Here is a 19,674-nt window from a genome sequence, read left to right on the forward strand (position 1 = left end):
ATTTAGCCGCGGCTGGTTAGGTCACAGGATAATGTTCGTTCTCTCGTGGCTTATTGCTTTAATAAATTCTGAGCTCACTGAAAGAACAAAACAGATAAAGATCATAATCTCAAGTCAGTGATAATCATCTACATTCATAAGTTTCTCATTGTTATGTGATGATCTATAAAGCAGAAGGGCCTATAGAGGGGCTCCCGGCGTCCCTGGCATTGTCTCGCTCATGTGTTTGATTCTGTATCTGATGTATGTTCTCACACACACACACACACACACACACACACACGCCCCATCAGCGCCGCACACGGGCGATTAGACGTTAGCTCGAGCATTTAGCAGAGCTCAAGCGTGGATTATAAAGCTTCAGAGATTCTAATGAGACGCGAAGAAGATCCACAGATTAACATCACCGAACATCATGTGTGTGTGTGTGTGTGTGTGTGTGTGTGTGTGTGTGTGTGTGTGTGTGTGTGTGTGTGTGTGTGTGTGTGTGTGTGTGTGTGTGTGTGTGTGTGTGTGTGTGTGTGTGTGTGTGTGTGTGTGTGTGTGTGTGTGTGTGTGTGTGTGTGTGTGTGTGTGTGTGTGTGTGTGTGTGTGTGTGTGTGTGTGTGAGAGAGAGAGAGAGAGACTGCAGTGCTTAAAACTACAAATAAAACACAGAACAGCTAATAAAGTTTTTTGTTAATAGAAATAAAGCTGAAATTAAATAAAATCTAAATATTAAATTAAAAAATTTAAATAAATAAAAAAATTAGCGACTAAATGAAATAAAATAACTACTAAAATTACAAAAAATTTAAAAAAAACTTTGTAAAAACATCAAAACAAAATTACTAAAATGAAAACAAAAATAAAAACTAATATAAATATTAAGAAATATTATAGTATACAAATAATAAAACGGATGGATGGAAAGACAGACAGACAGACAGACAGACAGACAGATAGATAGACAGACAGAAAGATAGATAGATGGACAGACAGAACGACAGACACAGATAGATAGAACGACAGACAGAAAGATAGATAGATGGACAGACAGAACGACAGACACAGATAGATAGAACGACAGACAGAAAGATAGAACAACAGACAGACAGACAGACAGACAGACAGACAGACAGACAGAACGACAGACAGACCGACAGACAGACAGACAGACAGACAGACAGACAGACAGACAGACAGACAGACAGACCGACAGACAGACAGAACGACAGACAGACAGACCGACAGACAGACAGACAGACAGACAGACCGACAGACAGACAGACAGAACGACAGACAGACAGAACGACAGACAGAACGACAGACAGACCGACAGACCGACAGAACGACAGACAGACAGACAGACAGACAGACAGACAGACAGACAGACAGACAGACAGACAGACAGATAGACAGATAGACAGATAGATAGATAGATAGATAGATAGATAGATAGATAGATAGATAGATAGATAGATAGATAGATAGATAGATAGATAGATAGATAGATAGATAGATAGATAGATAGATAGATAGATAGATAGATAGATAGATAGATAGATAGATAGATAGATAGATAGATAGATAGATAGATAGATAGATAGATAGATAGATAGATAGATAGATAGATAGATTAGATAGATAGATAGATAGATAGATAGATAGATAGATAGATAGATAGATAGATAGATAGATAAGATCAGCTTTGGGTGGCAGTTACCTTGGGTTTGGGTGTGACGCCGGCGCTGGGTCCCGGGATGGTGTCAGGTGACTGCTACACAATCACAGAGAGAGAAACGAGAGGTTCAGAAACTCAGAAACAAACAGATTAAACTCAACACGAGCACACATGAGCATAATGAACCTTTCTCCACACGTTCACAGCCTTCAAACACAGATGAATGATCTCCTCTTCCTGCAGAGGGCCTTTCAAACACCAGGGCATCATGAGCCCACGTGACCTTCACATGAAGAGCCGAAATCATTTACAAGGTAATCCCATCTCAAAAGTGACATTCTGCCATGTTTCCGCATCTTATGATGTGCCTTTGATGTTGTTCAAATGTATGCATATTTCTTCATGTTCTGTGTGACTGCACAATGATACATCATGCAAATCATGAGGTAACCTTTGGCTGTGCATTGAAAGGTGAATGGGTTCAAACCTTTGGGTGTTTTGATATATACTGTGGTATTAAATGACTTCCACATGCATACCATCGTGTTACTCCATGATACTACAATACGTTTTGTGTGCAAAAAAACAAGCTATTGCCATAATAGACATCTAGAAAAAAAACATGGTAATGCACAGACCATTTTAAATAAAATAATAAAATAAAATAATATTTAAAAAAAAAAAATTAAAAAAATAATAAAAAAATAAATAAAAAAAATAAAGATGAAAAACTTCAAAATAAGAAATGTTGTCTCCGCTACTAACTTAAATAAGATTATAAACAATTTATAAATAGATTATAAATTATATAAATAATAAAATGTACCAAAATTAAAACAGAAATAAAAATGAATTAAGGCTAAATAGAAATAGTAACCAAAAAAATTTTATGACAAAAATGAAATGAAATGAAATGAAATTTTGAAAAACTTCAAAATAAGAAATGTCGTTTCCGCAACTAACTTAAATAAGATTATAAATAATTTATAAATAGATTATAAATAATATAAATTATAAATAATAAAATGTACCAAACTTAAAACCGAAATAAAAATGAATTAAGGCTAAATAGAAAAACTTAAAAAATTAAAAATATAAACAAATATTTTTAAAAATAAAAATTACTCAAATTAAAACTATAAAATGAAATCTAATTCAAAATGTTAATAGTGCTGTCAAATCGATTAATCGCATCTAACATAAAAGTCTGTAAATATATACATAGAATATATACACACACATTTACAAACGTTTATGTTATATGTGATTAAAACGATTCGACAGCACTAAATATTAATAAATATTATAATAGTATTTAAATAATACTAAAATAACGTTGACCCAGGGTAACACCATGGCACTTTTCTGTTTGTGGATGCTAAACCTCACTTTGCAGTGTGACACGAGGGACTTCATGACATTTCCACTTAATAATGCTCTCTCTGCATGACATAAGTTCATATTAAACATGTGCAGTCATGTGATCATGTCAGCCTGGAACGGGCTTCAGTAAAGTGACGTTCTGTTAGAAAGAAGGCTTGTTAGGTTTTATTTGGACAAACTCTCAGTGTCGGGCCTTCATTTTGAGAGCTCCTTAAATGAGGAAGAGCCGGATCAGTGGACAGAGCTGGAACAAAGACTCTGATCCTCATTAAAACGATCAGAAGTTTGATCAGAATGAGTTTTATCTGTCTGGAGTGGCCCACATTCGTTCTTCTGTGCGTCTTATTCTTTTATCTTGTGTTTCCATTGACCTATCATACAAGAGCATGACAGAATAGATAAAGATATTTCAGATTGCATGGTCATTTTTCACTTCTACATGCGTGTATTTTCTTATTTAAAGGGATAGTTCACCCAAAAATGAAAATTAGCCCATGATTTACTCGCCCTCAAGTCATCCTAGGTGTGTATGACATTCTCCTTTCAGATGAATACAATCGGAGTTATATTAAAAATGTCCTGGCTCTTCCCAGCTTTATAATGGCAGTGAATTGTTGGGTCAGTTTTTAAGTCCATAAAGGTGCATCTATCCATCATATAACTATGATGAAATACTCGCTCAGCGCCTCGTTACGCTCATGGCGTTCTAATGCTGCGTTCACACCAAACGCGAATTGAGCGTCAAAATCGCGTCTACCGCGTCTAGTTTCACGCGCGTACATTTTGAATGCATTCACGCGTCAGCAGAGAATTGGACGCGCGTAGAAATCGAGCGCTGGAAGCGAAATTGACGCGCGTTCAAGGCACTCCAGGAGAAATATGTCATAAAACACCACTCTGCCTCTTTTCATTTTCATTAAACATATATATTAAGCATTAATAGCCACACAAATGTGGTCCAGGCAACTCCTACATTATCTTCACTGCATGTATGTTTAAATATCCTTAAAATATAAAGTTATGAAACTTCTCTTTGCCCTCAGTCAAAACGATTTGGCAGACAACAAATTATATATTCATGAGAGCAAAGATCGCCCGTTAGATCCACACAAGACGAACCACTACAGGACATCAGAGCCAGCGGCAGACGCCAGAAGGACTGGCCGAGGAAAGGCTGCCTTCGCTGGGGTTATGAGCGGTGATTGCCCGGTGATCGCCTGGATCTCACAACTCCAAAAACACAAGATTATTTTTTTTAAATAGGCGCTCTCTTTATAAATAAACCACAGATTTGAGCTTTAAACAACTACATTCCCACCTGAAAACGTCTTAAAACTACATTTTGTGACACAATAGTACTGTTTTTAATTTATGCAGGGTTTCTCATACACGTCACTTTACCACGTGACAGCAGCGAGCAGGCTCCTGATCGGTTAACGCGGCGCGAATTGACGCCAAAGTTCAAATTTTTCAACTCGGGCGTCAGACGCGAATTCGCTTCAAACGCGTGAATGCACAAAAGCACCATTCGCGTGTAACGCGCGTATCGCGCAAGACGCTCAATTCGCGTCCAATTCGCGCCATTCGATCTCCAGATCTCCAGATATTGGGCTGAATAGAAAAAAGGTGGCACTGAAGGTGGCAACACTTGTTATCAGCTTTCAAATACAAGGAATTATCGGTTATTGTATCGGCCAAAGTTTTCATATCGGTGCATCCCCACACTCTAAAAAATGCTGGGTTAAAAATAACCCAAGTTGGGTTGAAAATGGACTAACCCAGCAATTGGGTTGTTTTAACCCAGCGGTTGGGTTAAATGTTTGCTTAAAACAACCCAATTGCTAGGTTAAAACAACCCAATTGCTGGGTTAGTTTTCAACCCAACTTTAACCCAGCATTTTTTAGAGTGTAGTAAAAGCCATAAAAAAAAGATCACATCAAATATGAGTCTCCTGAGTAAAGATGTCTCAAAAAGCATTACAATCATACGGCAATGCAGCTCTGAAAGTTAGAGTATCACAATAAATTAGTGTGCAATATTTAAAAAAATATCTATGTAAGTCTATGGGATTCTTCAGCCTGTTGTGCAATCCATCAGTCAGAAGTCAAAGAGCTTTGTACAATAACACACCTCTCCTCAACAAGACGAGATTTGAGGAATCATCCAAACACTGCAGGACGATGCATTGCACGCACTTCAAATCAATAATTAGTGTTAAAGCTTTGTCACTAATTCTATGCATGAGCAACCATAAATTAATATTTCCAAACAGGTTTCACAAACAATCAACCCAGGCCGTTTAGATGAACAGATCAGGAAGATTCAAAATACCACCAACATTACCGTTCCGCTCTCATGCTTAACATCAAAACACTAGAAAACAGAAATAGATTCATCTGTTCAAGGGCTGAATTTTGTCTGAGGTTCCTGAGAAAGCCTGTGATGATGGTATCGGCCGTGACGCGAGCTGACCTGCAGGTGTCCGCAGACAGACTGCTATCAGCAAGGGCCCGTCTCTCTGCAGACGAGTCTCTCCAGGGGCCGTGCGTACGCTTGTTGGCTTTGTTTTGACTGGGCTCTGAGGACGGTGTGTGTATCAGATTTACTGTATTGATTTGCTGTGGGCTGCTGTTGCAGATCTGGGAGCTGAACTCTGTTTGGGTCGGACAGGAAATGGAGCAGACAGGCCACAGAGATTAGCAGAAAAGGGTTTTTAGATAAAAAAGGGACATTCTTGTCCTTCATGCATACCTAAAATCTTTCAATGAAAGCACCTTTCTCGTCTTTTGCGGCTCATGAATCACCAAACGATCCCATCTTCTCAATGTCATTTGAACGAATCCTTAACCTTTAGCATTGAACATTCATGCATAACTCATGATATCACACCATTTGTACTCCAGACATGAATGATTTATCAAAGAATGTGGAGAGGTTTGCTGTTACCTATTAACTACCCAGGAAAACGTATAGCAACACCCGAGTAACCACCCCAGCAACCAATTAGAACACGAACTCTAGCAACCACCCAGAACACCCTAACAACCAATTAGAACATGAACACCCTAGCAACCACTTAGAACACATATAATACCCTAGCAACCAACCAGAACCCCCCAGCAACCAATTAGAAAACAAACACCCTAGCAACCAGCCGGAACATCCAAGCAACCAATTAGAACACAAACACCCTAACAACCACCCAGGACATCCCAGAAACTACTTAGAACACGTAGAACAGCCCAGCAACCAATTAGAAAACGAACACCCTAACAACCATCCAGGACATCCCAGCAACTACCTAGAACACGTAGAACACCCTAGCAACCAACCAGAACCCCCCAGCAACCAATTAGAACACGAACACCCTAACAACTACCAGGACATCCCAGAAACTACTTAGAACACGTAGAACACCCTAGCAACCAACCAGAACCCCCCAGCAACCAATTAGAACACGAACACCCTAACAACTACCAGGACATCCCAGAAACTACTTAGAACACGTAGAACACCCTAGCAACCAACCAGAACACACCAGCAACCAATCAGAAAACAAACACCCAAGCAACCACCCAGAACATCCAAGCAACCAATTAGAACACGAACACCCTAACAACCACCCAGGACATCCCAGCAACTACCTAGAACACCCTAGCAACCAATTAGAAAACAAACACCCTAGCAACCACCCAGAACACCCAAGCAACCAATTAGAACACCCTAGCAACCAATTAAAACAACAAGAACACACTAGCAACCACCTAGAACACCCCAGCAACCAATTAAAACACAAACACCCTAGCAACCACCCATAACATCCAAGCAAACAATTAGAAAACAAACACCCTAGCAACCATCCTGAACATCCAAGCAACCAATTAGAACACAAACACCCTAGCAACCAATTAGAACACACTAGCAAACACTTAGAACACCAGGAACACACTAGCAACCACCTAGAACACCCCAGAAACCAATCAGAACAGAAACACCCAGAACACCCTAGCAACCAATTAGACATGAACACCCTAGCAAACACTTAGAACACCTAGAACACACTAGCAACTACCCAGAACACCCTAGCAACCGATTAGAAAATGAACACCCTAGCAAACACTTAGAAAACCCAGACCACCCTAGCAACCACCCAGAACATCCGGGTAACCAAATACAACATGAACACCTTAGTAACCACCCAGAACACCCAAGCAACCAATTACAACACAAACACCCTAGCAACCAACAAGAACACCCTAGCAACCGATTAGAACACCAAGAACACACTAGCAAACACCTAGAACACCCCAGAAACCAATCAGAACACAAACACCCTAACAACCACCCAGAACACCCTAGCAACCAATTAGACATGAACACCTTAGCAAACGCTTAGAACACCCAGACCACCCTAGCAACCACCCAGAACACCCCAGCAACCACTTAGAACACTTAGAACACACTTGCAACTACCCAGAACACCCTAGCAACCAATTAGAAAATGAACACCCTAGCAAACACCCAGGACATCCCAGCAACCACTTAGAACAAATAGAACACCCTAGAAACCACTTAAAACACAGACCACCCTAGCAACCACCCAGAACATGCCAGTAACCATCGAGAGCCCCCTAGCAACCCGACAACCTTATAGCCCGCTAGGATCGTGGTGGTGGTGGTGAATTATGTAAACACTTCAATTTTACATTTCCTGAAGAGAATGTGCGCAATTTAGTTCTGCATCGCACAAACACTCAAACACTTTTTCCTTCTAGAAAGAGAGAGAGAGAGATGAGGGAGAGGATTTAAAAATGCATGATGGAGAGGGAGGAAGAGGAGGAATGGTGAAGAGAGAGAAAGAGAACAGACGGGAAACAAAACACAGGGAAGGATGCATAGAAAGCATCCAGATTCCCTATGTAGTGCACACTGATCCAGAGTGCAGGGAGTCTGTGTGTCATTACGTGTCAGAAATGGATTACTCTCAGATTAGAGCACGCACACACACACACACACACACACTTGCACGCGCTAACGCACCTCTCTCTTGCATGGCTTGCGGATAAATCTGTCGCTCTGGATGAGTGCACTGCAAGATGGAGACATCAAACAAGCCTTGTCTTTCTCGTTAAGATTTCATTACATCCAGAGGCGCGCACACACACACACACACACACGCACACGCACACGCATATCCACTTAGCAGCATGAGGACTATGTCGTTAAGTGCAGCTTCTCCATCAGAGAATTGTCACATCACTAGGGCTGGTTTTGAAACGCCCTTCCTCTGCTGAGAGACTAGCGTCTGTCGCCCCATCTGAGAATAATCCAGCACATAAAGCATCTTGCTCAGAGGCAGATCTTTCATAGAGCACTCAGTTAGGAATCAATGCTGATTTCAAGACATTCATAGTTTCACATGCTGTAAAAGCATAGAGCTATTATATTAATGTTGAAATTAATTCGATATTGCAGACACTAGACAAGACTACGGACATCTTTTTCCTCAGGAGAAACATCGGAGAAGCTCTTCATTTAATGTTATCGCTGTCTAGGAGATATTAATGACATCTAACATGATTTTTCTTTCATATAATTTGTCCTGAACAGCACAAGAGATTCCCTTTGATTCCCTTTTGATGCATGAACAGCCATACTTTTTTTTTTTTTTTTACCAGCCATGAAACATAGATTAATCCTTATTAAAGTTATTAGTCAAGAGCGATGAGTGATTGTTCTGTCTTTTGTTGTTTGATTAACAATAACAACACAGGACAATTAGGCTCCTGTCACTTTAAGAGCTAATGCATGGATCCAATACTGTTACACATGCGTTTTATCTCTCAACTGTTTACGTTCAGTGAACAGTTCAGACTACGGTTGGGTACCGAAACCCGGTGCAAATATGGCTGGTATGTAACCGGACCAAATCAGAACGCAGATTTCGGTGCCACTTAAATTCAAACATGCTTTCGCGCTTTGGCTGGTGCCGAGCCAGAGACAGACGCGTGTCTGTCTATTCAGTGTTTTCAACCACATCATGTTTATTTTAGGTTTCAGACATTTAAATGCACATAATTACTATGCGGCAATGACAATCCTTTCAGACAGTTATAACTTGACTATGTGTTTTATTCATATCAGATACACATTATAGTAACTACATAGTTTACTCTATTCTTCTCTCAGTTCAGCGGTCACTTACTTTCATGTATTTCGTGAGACGAGGATGAATTTACGTGATGTGAATCCGACAGATTCGATTCTCTGAGGCGCAAACTATCATGGCGCCACCCATCGCGCAGTATAGATCAACTAACACACATTCACTTACACATATTTGAAAATCAGAATATCAGATAGTTCTTGACATAGTTAACAAGTTTGTGAATATTTTGAATAAAAAATAAAAAACGCAATAAAGCCGATACAGCCGAGCTGTCATACAGCGCTATTGCGGCTGCCGTGTGTCATGTGAGAAGCATGACGTGTCGCCATGGAAACAATAAGGTGATGCGTAGGCCTGTCACGATAACTACTTTTTGTTTCGCGATATATCGTCCCAGAAATTTTGCGATAAACAATATAATTGTCATTTTAAGACTATTTTATGCCACTGAATATATAATCCTAATATAATAGAATAATAATGCAAGTAGACCTACACACTTTCAAATGACACCCTTTGAATTCTTTAGATCATGGAAATTAAGGGTAAAAAATATATTATCCTAAATAAAAATAAATAAATTTAATAAATAGTAAATAAAAATGTTCCCTTGTGAATGGGATATGGTCATATTTCTGCAAAATAAAGCTGCACCTTGAAGCTGGTTTGTAGCATACAATACCAACTACTTTGCTGTTATTACTGTAACTGTTATTTAGTGTTTAGTTCAGGTTTTACTGTGAATTTGTTAAGTAAATTGTGTTTTGTATCTATTTATATTTACATATTTAAGTATACTTCAAACTTTTAATAAATTGTTAAATCTAAATAATTTTTTATTATTTTTTCTCAATAAAAAGCCATTCTTTAATGTCATCTACCCTAGTTTTGTGGCTTTTTTTGAAAAAGTATAAGTTCAGGCACCGTTTAGGCACCGGAACCTTTTAAAAGTATCCGTTTGGCACCGGTACCGTAAAAAACCCAAACAATACCCAAGCCTAGTTAAGACAATCCTGACAAGGATACTTGCCAAGACTGGCATTTTGACAATTTTGTTTGAATATGTCCGTTCAAGCGCAATAAGATGTGAAAGAGAGCTTAATTCAGTGTCCGTGCGCTGTCTGAGACGCGGTTTTCTGGGAGTATTTATTTTTTAATTTGTTATTTATTTTGCCTTTTAATGTCTAATCATTTGGATTTTCAAAATTCCAGTACTGTCATATGCTGTTTTGTCTTATGATTGTGTCTGCCTTTTGTAGTTATGAGTTAATATTGTTCATTTGATGCCTGTTTTGTTTGTATGTTTGTCTGATTTCAATAAAACAAATGTTTGCACATGGAAGATTTCCCACAACGCGCAAGTAACGAATTGAGTTCCCTTTCACGTCTTCTTCTTGAGCTTGAATATTTAATTTGGCAAGGGTTAAACTTTCATGACGATGCAACACTGCCCCGTCAACTGTCCCGAGTCTTGTTCATGTTTGTTAACGTTTATGTTTTGCTCACAATTTTGCGGTTAGAATTCATAAAAATATTACTGGCCAACTTTCAATTGACACTGTTTCTATATTCCACAACTTATGTATTTCGAGTAACGTTACATTAAGATAACTCGATTGCTTTATTAATGACAACATTAGGGTTTACAGTGCATTAACAGAAACCTCAGCCAAGAAGGTTCTCCTTTGCCGTTATTGGTGTGTGTTCACTCTCGGCATGTTTGGTTGGATTAAAACGAACCCTGGCGCGATTGCTGTTAGCGTGGTTCATTTGAACAAGTGTGAATGTGAACACTAGTGCGCACCAAACAAGCAGACTAGACCTCTGAGGGTGTGTTTACACTTGTAGTTCAGTTCATTTAGTCCTGGTCCGGTGAGTGTTCACATTGGCATTTTTAACACCAAACCTAAAGATACTGAACCTAAAGGCATAGTGATGCATTCACAACCTGATTGGTCGGCTTTTATGACGTGTATTTTGTGACAGAACTTCCAAAACAATGCTGTGTGCTGGGCTAAATGCGCTTGTTGTATGTGCGTAGCTACATGTGATGGTATTTTGACCAGCTGAGAACTCATGAAGAGCTTATAAAATATGTAAAGGAGTCAAAACAGCATCAGTAAACCCTCCATCGCACACACACACACCAAGATCTGCTGCGAGGAGACGCGGTTCTGACACCTGTACCGAACTGTGATGGGTAACATCACGAATATGATGAGAAAAACAGGTATGCTTGAGCATTCTGTCTTCCTGTTGTTGGTTAGTTTACATGTCTTTGATCCGTGTTTTCAGTGGTCTCTGTATGTTGGTTTGGGGCACACCAGGGTTCAGATGGCAGCGTTCACACTTCTTCAAATGAACCGCACCAACAGAGCAATCGTATCAGGGTTCGTTTTCATCTAACCAAATCTGCCAACACACCCTGAAAAGATGGGTCTTGGTCACTTTCGAACAAACTCTGGTGTGGTTTGAATTACATACTGTATGAACACAACACTGACCAAAAACATGTAAACGAACCAAAAAACAGGACATGATGTCACAAGATGCAACCCTAAAAATGACAGAATGCTCAAGCGTGTTTTTCTCATCATAGGTGTGATTAGGGCTGTGCAATATTGAAGAAAAATGCGATATCCTTGTTAAATAATGCGATATTCGATACGATATTGCTTTAAGTGTGTAAAATCTATTTTAAAAATATTTAAAAACTGAGAATGATACCATTTTTGTGTTTCACATTCTTTCTGGGAAAAGAACATTAGGGTCAACTTCTGAACGTGACCAGCAGTGTTTTAGCAAATTTTTATGTCACAAATCTGACAATATAAATTTTAACATCAATGTAAATGTAATGCCAATATTTAAATACCAAAAACTCTTTGCTTGACTTAAAACTTAACATCAAGAACATCCAGGTAAACAAAGACACCTGAACTAGGGGTGGACCATTATTTTTGTTATTTTAATTTATCTTTGTTATTAAAAATAAGAACAAAAAACAGTAGTCTTCACATGAATTAAATATACACTAATACATAATAAAGCTACAATGGTTATTCAGCCAAGAGCAGTGAGTGATTTTCTCTTTTTCTTTTGTTGTTTGACAGACAGCGGCAGGTTTACAGTATTAGCAGGTTTACTGTATTAGCAGGCTGTCACTTTAAGACCCAATGCACGGATCCTATTGACACGCATTCGGTTTCTTTCCCCAACTGATATCAGTTGAAGAACCAACTGAAGAACTGCTGAAGAACCACTTAAGCACCAAAATTGGTGCTATATAGCACTAAAAAAGGTTCCCCTATGATTACGAGCCAAGAACCATTTTTGGTGTGGAGTGCCTTTAGGTTAGGTATCTTTAGGGTCAGTGTTAAAAATGTGAAAGCTAAGTGGACCATGGACTAAATGTTTTTTTTTAAAATCCGGACCAAACGAACCAAGTGAACCGAATTACAAGTGTGAACACACCCTAAAAGGTCTTCCTATTGTAACATATCCTATGTCTGCCGTTTCCATCTACCCACCACCAGAGGTCACCATTAAGACTTTTTCACTGCACACAGTTACATGTTACCCTGGACTACATTTCCCAGGTTTCATTGCTCCTAATTAGTTCCACACCTGTAGTCAATCACAAGGACTATAAAACACTGATGCACAAGCTCACTGATCGCCGAGTATTGTTAGCACATGTCGCTGTCTAGCTGATAGCTTCTTTACGGAGCCATCCATGTTCTTAGTCTGATCTAGTCTTACTCTTGCTCTGTGTTTTGATCCTAGCCTGGTTTCCTGTGTTCTGCCTGCTCTCTGCCTGCCCTGGACTCTTGCTCGCCTTTGATTACCTCTATTTGTCTTGCCCTGTTTGGATACTGTTTGCCTCTCGCCTGGATCTTAGCCTGGAATTCAGATTATCCTCTTGCCTTGTGCCCTGGATGACGTTCTCTGTTTGATGACTTTCGCCTATCCCTGGAATGCTCTTTGTCTTGTCCATATCATGCCTGTTTGCCTTGGTTTGAGCCCTGTCTGTTATTGACACATCTTTAATAAAAGCTTTGCATATGGATCCGCACGCCTCTCATCTCAGCAGACCTTCCAGAGCCTCGTGCCGTCTCAGCAGACCTTCCAGAGCCTCGTGCCGTCTCAGCAGACCTTCCAGAGCCTCGTGCCGTCTCAGCAGACCTTCCAGAGCCTCGTGCCGTCTCAGCAGACCTTCCAGAGCCTCGTGTCGTCTCAGCAGACCTTCCAGAGCCTCGTGCCGTCTCAGCAGACCTTCCAGAGCCTCCTCACGGCAGGTCTGCCACCTCAGAACCACGTCTTGTTGCGGTTGTCGTACCGCAACCCTCATCTGATCTGTCAGGGGAAACCGTTATGCGTCAAAGGTTGGCATCCAGCGTGGAGGATCCACCGCTGGCATCAGTACGCACAACTGGGATCCCCGAACCGACTCATTCTAGCCCTCCTGCTCCTGAACTTATTCCCCTGTCGGCAGCGCTCCCCATGATGGGGGTCGCATTATGGTGTATCTGGGCTTCGTATACCACCGCTGAATATCCAGAGGTGGCGGCAGATGCTGCAGAACCTTACGAGATGGTATTCGCTTCAGCTCCTGGCGCAGTGGTGACGTATAGCAATGAATTCTCGTCTTGTTTTGAATTGGCCACGGAGGCCGTTTGTGAAATCGTGTCCTGTATCGACCCAGCCGCAGAGGCTGTCTGTGAACTTTCATTCTGTTGTGAACCAGCTCTGGAGGCCGACTATGAACTCTTGTCATGTCCTAGACCAGCCATGGAGACCATTTCTGAACCCTTGTTGTCCTGTTCTGAAACCGCTTCAGAGGCTGTTTACGAACTGTCAACCTGTTTTGACCCGGCCACAAAGCCAAGCAGACAGTCAATGAATTATTGTACCTTCATGAACTGACTACAGAGGTCATAAATGAACCGTTTTTCTGTCCTGCTAGTCCTGTCACAACCCTAGGAATAGTACAGGAGTTTCCAGTCGGTTCCAGTAGCTTTGTCATAACCAAAGATTCCATAAATGTCTTATCTGACTATCCTGTTCCTACCCATGAGTCTAATTATGAACTGTCTACCCATCCAGTTCTCTCAAATGTGTCTGATTTTGAACTATCTGTCTTGCCAGTTTCAGTCAATGTTTTTGGTTTTGAACAGTCTAGTTATTCAGTTCCTATCAACACACTCCATTTAGAAATATCTGCCTATAATGAATCTGTCTCTGAATTTTCTGTAAGTCCACTTTCCTTCAATGAACCAAAGTGTGATTTGTCAGCCGGTCTAGTTTCAATCAATGCTTGTGATTCTGAACTGTTTCCCCATTCTGTTTTCCCCATCAAGTCTGATTTTGAACCACCCATCTGCCTAGTTTCCATTCATGAACCCGATTTTGAACTCTCCGTTTATCCAGTCACTCCCAAAGAGATTCTGATTGAACTCCTTGCATTTCCTGTCTCATCCTTGGGGCCGTGGATACATTAGGTGTTTCTCAATGTCAAGGATACTTCCTCTGCAGGACTGGTCCTTCCAAGTCACTTCCTTCAGAGGCTAGGCGAGGCTCCTCTTTAGCATTCGGAGAACAGGTAAATGGAACAGGCTAGCAAGTGCACGTCATTGCGTCATTACATCAGTGAAAAGGTCCATTAGCCATCAATAACGTAATTTGTATGATATCAATACGGTAGTCATTTGTACTGGCATTTAAACGTTAAACTTTATTTATATTTACTATGGTTATAACAAATGTTTGGTGACGTAAATATTGCCCCGTTAGCGCTCCGACTCCGCCAACGTCCGATATTTTGTATTTTTTGAACAAGATAGCAAAGCTGCGCGCATAGGATTGTGGGTGATTTGAGAGCGCGAAGTGCGCGAAGTCTACTCGTATGCATCCTTTCCTGTATATGGCATATTTTTCGAACGAAGGACTCAGACCTTGGTTGAAATTCCGAGGATCCTCGACACTGGAACAGCCCTTCGACGGCTGTCGAAGCCTCGGAATTCTGGCTTCCGAGGATCCTTCCTTGACATTGAGAAACGCCTAATGTCTGTGTTTTATGTCTCAGTTTTCCTTAGGTTTCAGTCTTTACCATAGGTCCCTGATCCATCTGGGCCACCGTGGTGGTTCGCTTGCATACTCTGGTGGTCTTCAACCCAGCTTGTTCTGCTATGGTCATCTGTCCAGCCCGCTTCGTCCTGGCCCTGGTCGTCTGTCCAGCCCACTTCGTCCTGGCCCTGGTCGTCTGTCCAGCCCGCTTCGTCCTGGCCCTGGTCGTCTGTCCAGCCTGCTTCGTCCTGGCCCTGGTCGTCTGTCCAGCCTGCTTCGTCCTGGCCGCTTGCTCAATCTACTCCGCCTTGGCTTCCCGATCTGACTCTGTCTTCAGTCTTACTCCCACCACATGGTCCTGGCCCTCCGTCCCTTCTCCTGTTCCGTTTCGCGTCTGGAAGCCGCTCCTTGGCGGGGGGCGCTGTAACATATCCTATGTCTGCCGTTTCCATCTACCCACCACCAGAGGTCACCATTAAGACTTTTTCAATGCACACAGTTACATGTTACCCTGGACTACATTTCCCAGGTTTCATTGCTCCTAATTAGTTCCACACCTGTAGTCAATCACAAGGACTATAAAACACTCATGCACAAGCTCACTGATCGCTGAGTATTGTTAGCACATGTCGCTGTCTAGCTGATAGCTTCTTTACGGAGCCATCCATGTTCTTAGTCTGATCTAGTCTTACTCTTGCTCTGTGTTTTGATCCTAGCCTGGTTTCCTGCTCTCTGCCTGCCCTGGACTCTTGCTCGCCTTTGATTACCTCTATTTGTCTTGCCCTGTTTGGATACTGTTTGCCTCTCGCCTGGATCTTAGCCTGGAAGTCAGATTATCCTCTTGCCTTGTGCCCTGGATGACGTTCTCCGTTTGATGACTTTCGCCTATCCCTGGAATGCTCTTTGTCTTGTCCATATCATGCCTGTTTGCCTTGGTTTGAGCCCTGTCTGTTATTGACACATCTTTAATAAAAGCTTTGCATATGGATCCACACGCCTCTCATCTCAGTCCCTACGTAACACCTATAGCATCAAAGCTTTATTTTTTGCCCGTGGTTCTTCAGGTACTGTATGTTTCCGCAGCAGAACCTGATAAACCGACGCTCCAGTGGCTGCTGTCAGTGCCGCACACAACGAAACAAATGTCACGACTGTAATATTTGTTTCTCATTTAGTGCTAATGAGGCTTTCATTTTTTAATTCTCTAATCACCCCGGGGCGCATGACTTGAGTCAAATGAGCCCGAACCAAACATTCTGTTCGAAGGCGTAAGAACCCTGACGGTAAAACACATCAGAGAAGAAGAGATGAAACCCTGAAGAGTCAAGTGATGCTGTCTTTCAACAACAACAACAGAAGTTATTAAATATAATTCAAAAGCTACATTTCTGAAATGTTACAAAAGTGGATTTTCCTCTCATCCTCACAATTAATTAGGGCTTATACAAATGAGAGATATTCAGCCATACACACACAAACCAGGGAAACAATTCCCGTCTTCAACCCTCTGAAGCGCTGAATAGCCCCTCTGTCATGCCAGGAGTGTATAAACAGAATATATATCAGCTCTTTCCTTACAGTCCACAAAAACCTACTGTGATGGCACTACGGGTAAATGATGGTATCAGATACCATGGTACCTAATGATCACTGAACTTGAATACCATATATTTACATGGTCACTCTAAAAAAAAATAAAGGTTTTAATTTAGAATCATAGGCAATTGATGTCATAATAGAACATTTGTAAAGTGAGTATTTTTTTAAAATAACAACAACCTTTAATAATATCACATTATGCAATATTCCGACAATATTGCATATTCTATTCAACTGCAGAACAATATTCATACAACAAATAGCACCATGTCAAAAAATAAATACTTTTTTGTAAACACCTTAATTAACATATTATGCAGCCTTTAAAAGTTTACCATTGTAACCAGTTTCTGTCACACCCGTAAAACTGTGGTATATTGGTATGAGCAAAATGACAGAAATATCCTCAAAGAATCCCATATTATTTTTTCATTTTACAGCAGAAATAAAACTGATGTATTTGTAGGCCTACTTTGGCTGAAACTATGGTTACCGTGGTATCTTGTATAAGGGTGCAATATTGCAAAGAATATTAATCAAATTCAGCAAATATGTTAAGAAGTTACAGCTGCTGTGTGTTTGTGTATCTGTGTGTGTGTGTGTGTGTGTGTGTGTGTGTGTGTGTGTGTGTGTGTGTGTGTGTGTGTGTGTGTGTGTGTGTGTGTGTGTGTGTGTGTGTATGTGGACCTCAGTTTCCTTAGATACCATGCACGACTGAAAAAAAAAAACATTACAGCCTCTCCTTCATAATCAATGACATTTGGATTAACGCATTAATGCATTGACAAGACGCATCAATCACATTTTCTCATAACGTCAGGTTGTTCTTGCACATTATAATATCAGTGATGGTGGATATGGGTGGTGTATTGATGATGAAACACACATCGTGCATTGGTAACTCACGCTCTTTTTGCGCAGGTTCAGTCCGTGTTTTAATAATCCGGGCAGATCTCTGATCTTCTGCTTGATCTGGACCTGATCCCTGGCGGTTCTGTTCCATCTCCAGCTCGACAGGAGTCCGTCCTCCGCGGTGCATGGGATGCTGTCGGATTCCTCCATCATCCTCCTCCACCTGCTCTTTACGCACACGGACGCCGGAACGACATTCTGCCGCCGCTCGATGGATCTCCAGCCGCCGCAATGAGCCGCTCAACCGAGAGAGGAGACGAGACCTGCCGTACACTGCTGCTGCTCCACCCACACACACACACACACACACACACACTCGCACACACACACACACACACACTCACGGACTGTATATTCACACACAAATACATGCAGTCCTCACATCGCTGGCTAAACGAGGACATTCAATGGCACACACTTCTGCATTAATATGAAACATGCACCTAAAAGAAAAGTTGGAATAAAATGCATTAGGCTCTATTTACTGCACGTATTACCATATAAGAGGAACATGCCTGAAGGGAGGTTGTATCAGTTAACTTCTGAGAATAATCGCTTCCGAGGTAAACACGAGTTATGAGAACACAACACATATTTAGTGCCACTTTTGAAATATTAGCATTAAACTATATTTTTCCAAACTGCTCTGTCTGAGGTCTTTTATCATTCTGTCTGGAAATGTCACCAAACTCAAGCCTTTAAGACAGAGATTGGAAAGGTGTGGCTTTCCTCATGATCAGTTATAAGGAATTGTACTTTTAAATTGTAATTTTATGCGTCATTTTAAAGGTATACGGTAGGCAATTTGTTTCAACACTTTTTGTTATATTGGTTCAAACTCTCTTCACATCCTGATAACAATCAATAATAGTAGCGGTCTAAATGTTAAAACATCTTCTGTGGAAGTCTCAGGATCAAAAAATGTTCGTCCAATCATTGCATTCGGTCCGCTGTCCCAGAATGCATTTCCATACCTGCCCGCACAGTCACCGGGCGCCGTAAACAAACACCAGTCCTATTTTACAGTTCCTCCTCAACAATTCAAAACAATGAGCTTATGCTGCGTTCATATGTCGTAACCGTAATTACGAGATACACTCACCTAAAGGATTATCAGGAACACATACTAATAATGTGTTTGACCCCCTTTCGCCTTCAGAACTGCCTTAATTCTACGTGGCATTGATTCAACAAGGTGCTGAAAGCATTCTTTAGAAATGTTGGCCCATATTGATAGGAGAGCATCTTGCAGTTGATGGAGATTTGTGAGATGCACATCCAGGGCACGAAGCTCCCGTTCCACCACATCCCAAAGATGCTCTATTGGGTTGAGATCTGGTGACTGTGGGGGCCATTTTAGTTCAGTGAACTCATTGTCATGTTCAAGAAACCAATTTGAAATGATTGGAGCTTTGTGACATGGTACATTATCCTGCTGGAAGGATAGGTACATGGTGTTCATAAAGGGATGGACATGGTCAGAAACAATGCTCAGGTAGGCCGTGGCATTTAAATGATGCCCAATTGGCACTAAGGGGCCTAAAGTGTGCCAAGAAAACATCCCCCACACCATTACACCACCACCACCAGCCTGCACAGTGGTAACAAGGCATGATGGATCCATGTTCTCATTCTGTTTACGACAAATTCTGACTCTACCATCTGAATGTCTCAACAGAAATCGAGACTCATCAGACCAGGCAACATTTTTCCAGTCTTCAACTGCCCAATTTTGGTGAGCTCGTGCAAATTGTAGCCTCTTTTTCCTATTTGTAGTGGAGATGAGTGGTACCCGGTGGGGTCTTCTGCTGTTGTAGCCCATCCGCCTCAAGGTTGTGCGTGTTGTGGCTTCACAAATGCTTTGCTGCATACCTCGGTTGT

At 41.2% G+C, this 19,674-nt stretch overlaps 1 protein-coding gene across 1 annotated transcript in view; it reads right to left on the reverse strand.

Moving 5' to 3' along the window:
- Nucleotides 1–18,099, reverse strand: part of rapgef5a (Rap guanine nucleotide exchange factor (GEF) 5a) — a 105,771-nt gene extending 87,672 nt beyond the window's left edge. The window contains exons 1-2 of the mRNA XM_079829926.1: nucleotides 17,788–18,099; nucleotides 1,706–1,759 (exon numbers count right to left, since the gene is read on the reverse strand). Coding sequence (XP_079686052.1) covers nucleotides 1,706–1,759; nucleotides 17,788–17,946 — 213 coding nt within the window. The 5' untranslated portion in view covers nucleotides 17,947–18,099. The remainder of the gene's footprint in view (nucleotides 1–1,705; nucleotides 1,760–17,787) is intronic.
- Between the last annotated feature and the right edge of the window lie 1,575 nt (nucleotides 18,100–19,674).

Source organism: Gobio gobio, assembly GCF_949357685.1.
Source record: "Gobio gobio genome assembly, chromosome: 11".
Classification (NCBI taxonomy): Eukaryota; Metazoa; Chordata; class Actinopteri; order Cypriniformes; family Gobionidae; genus Gobio; species Gobio gobio.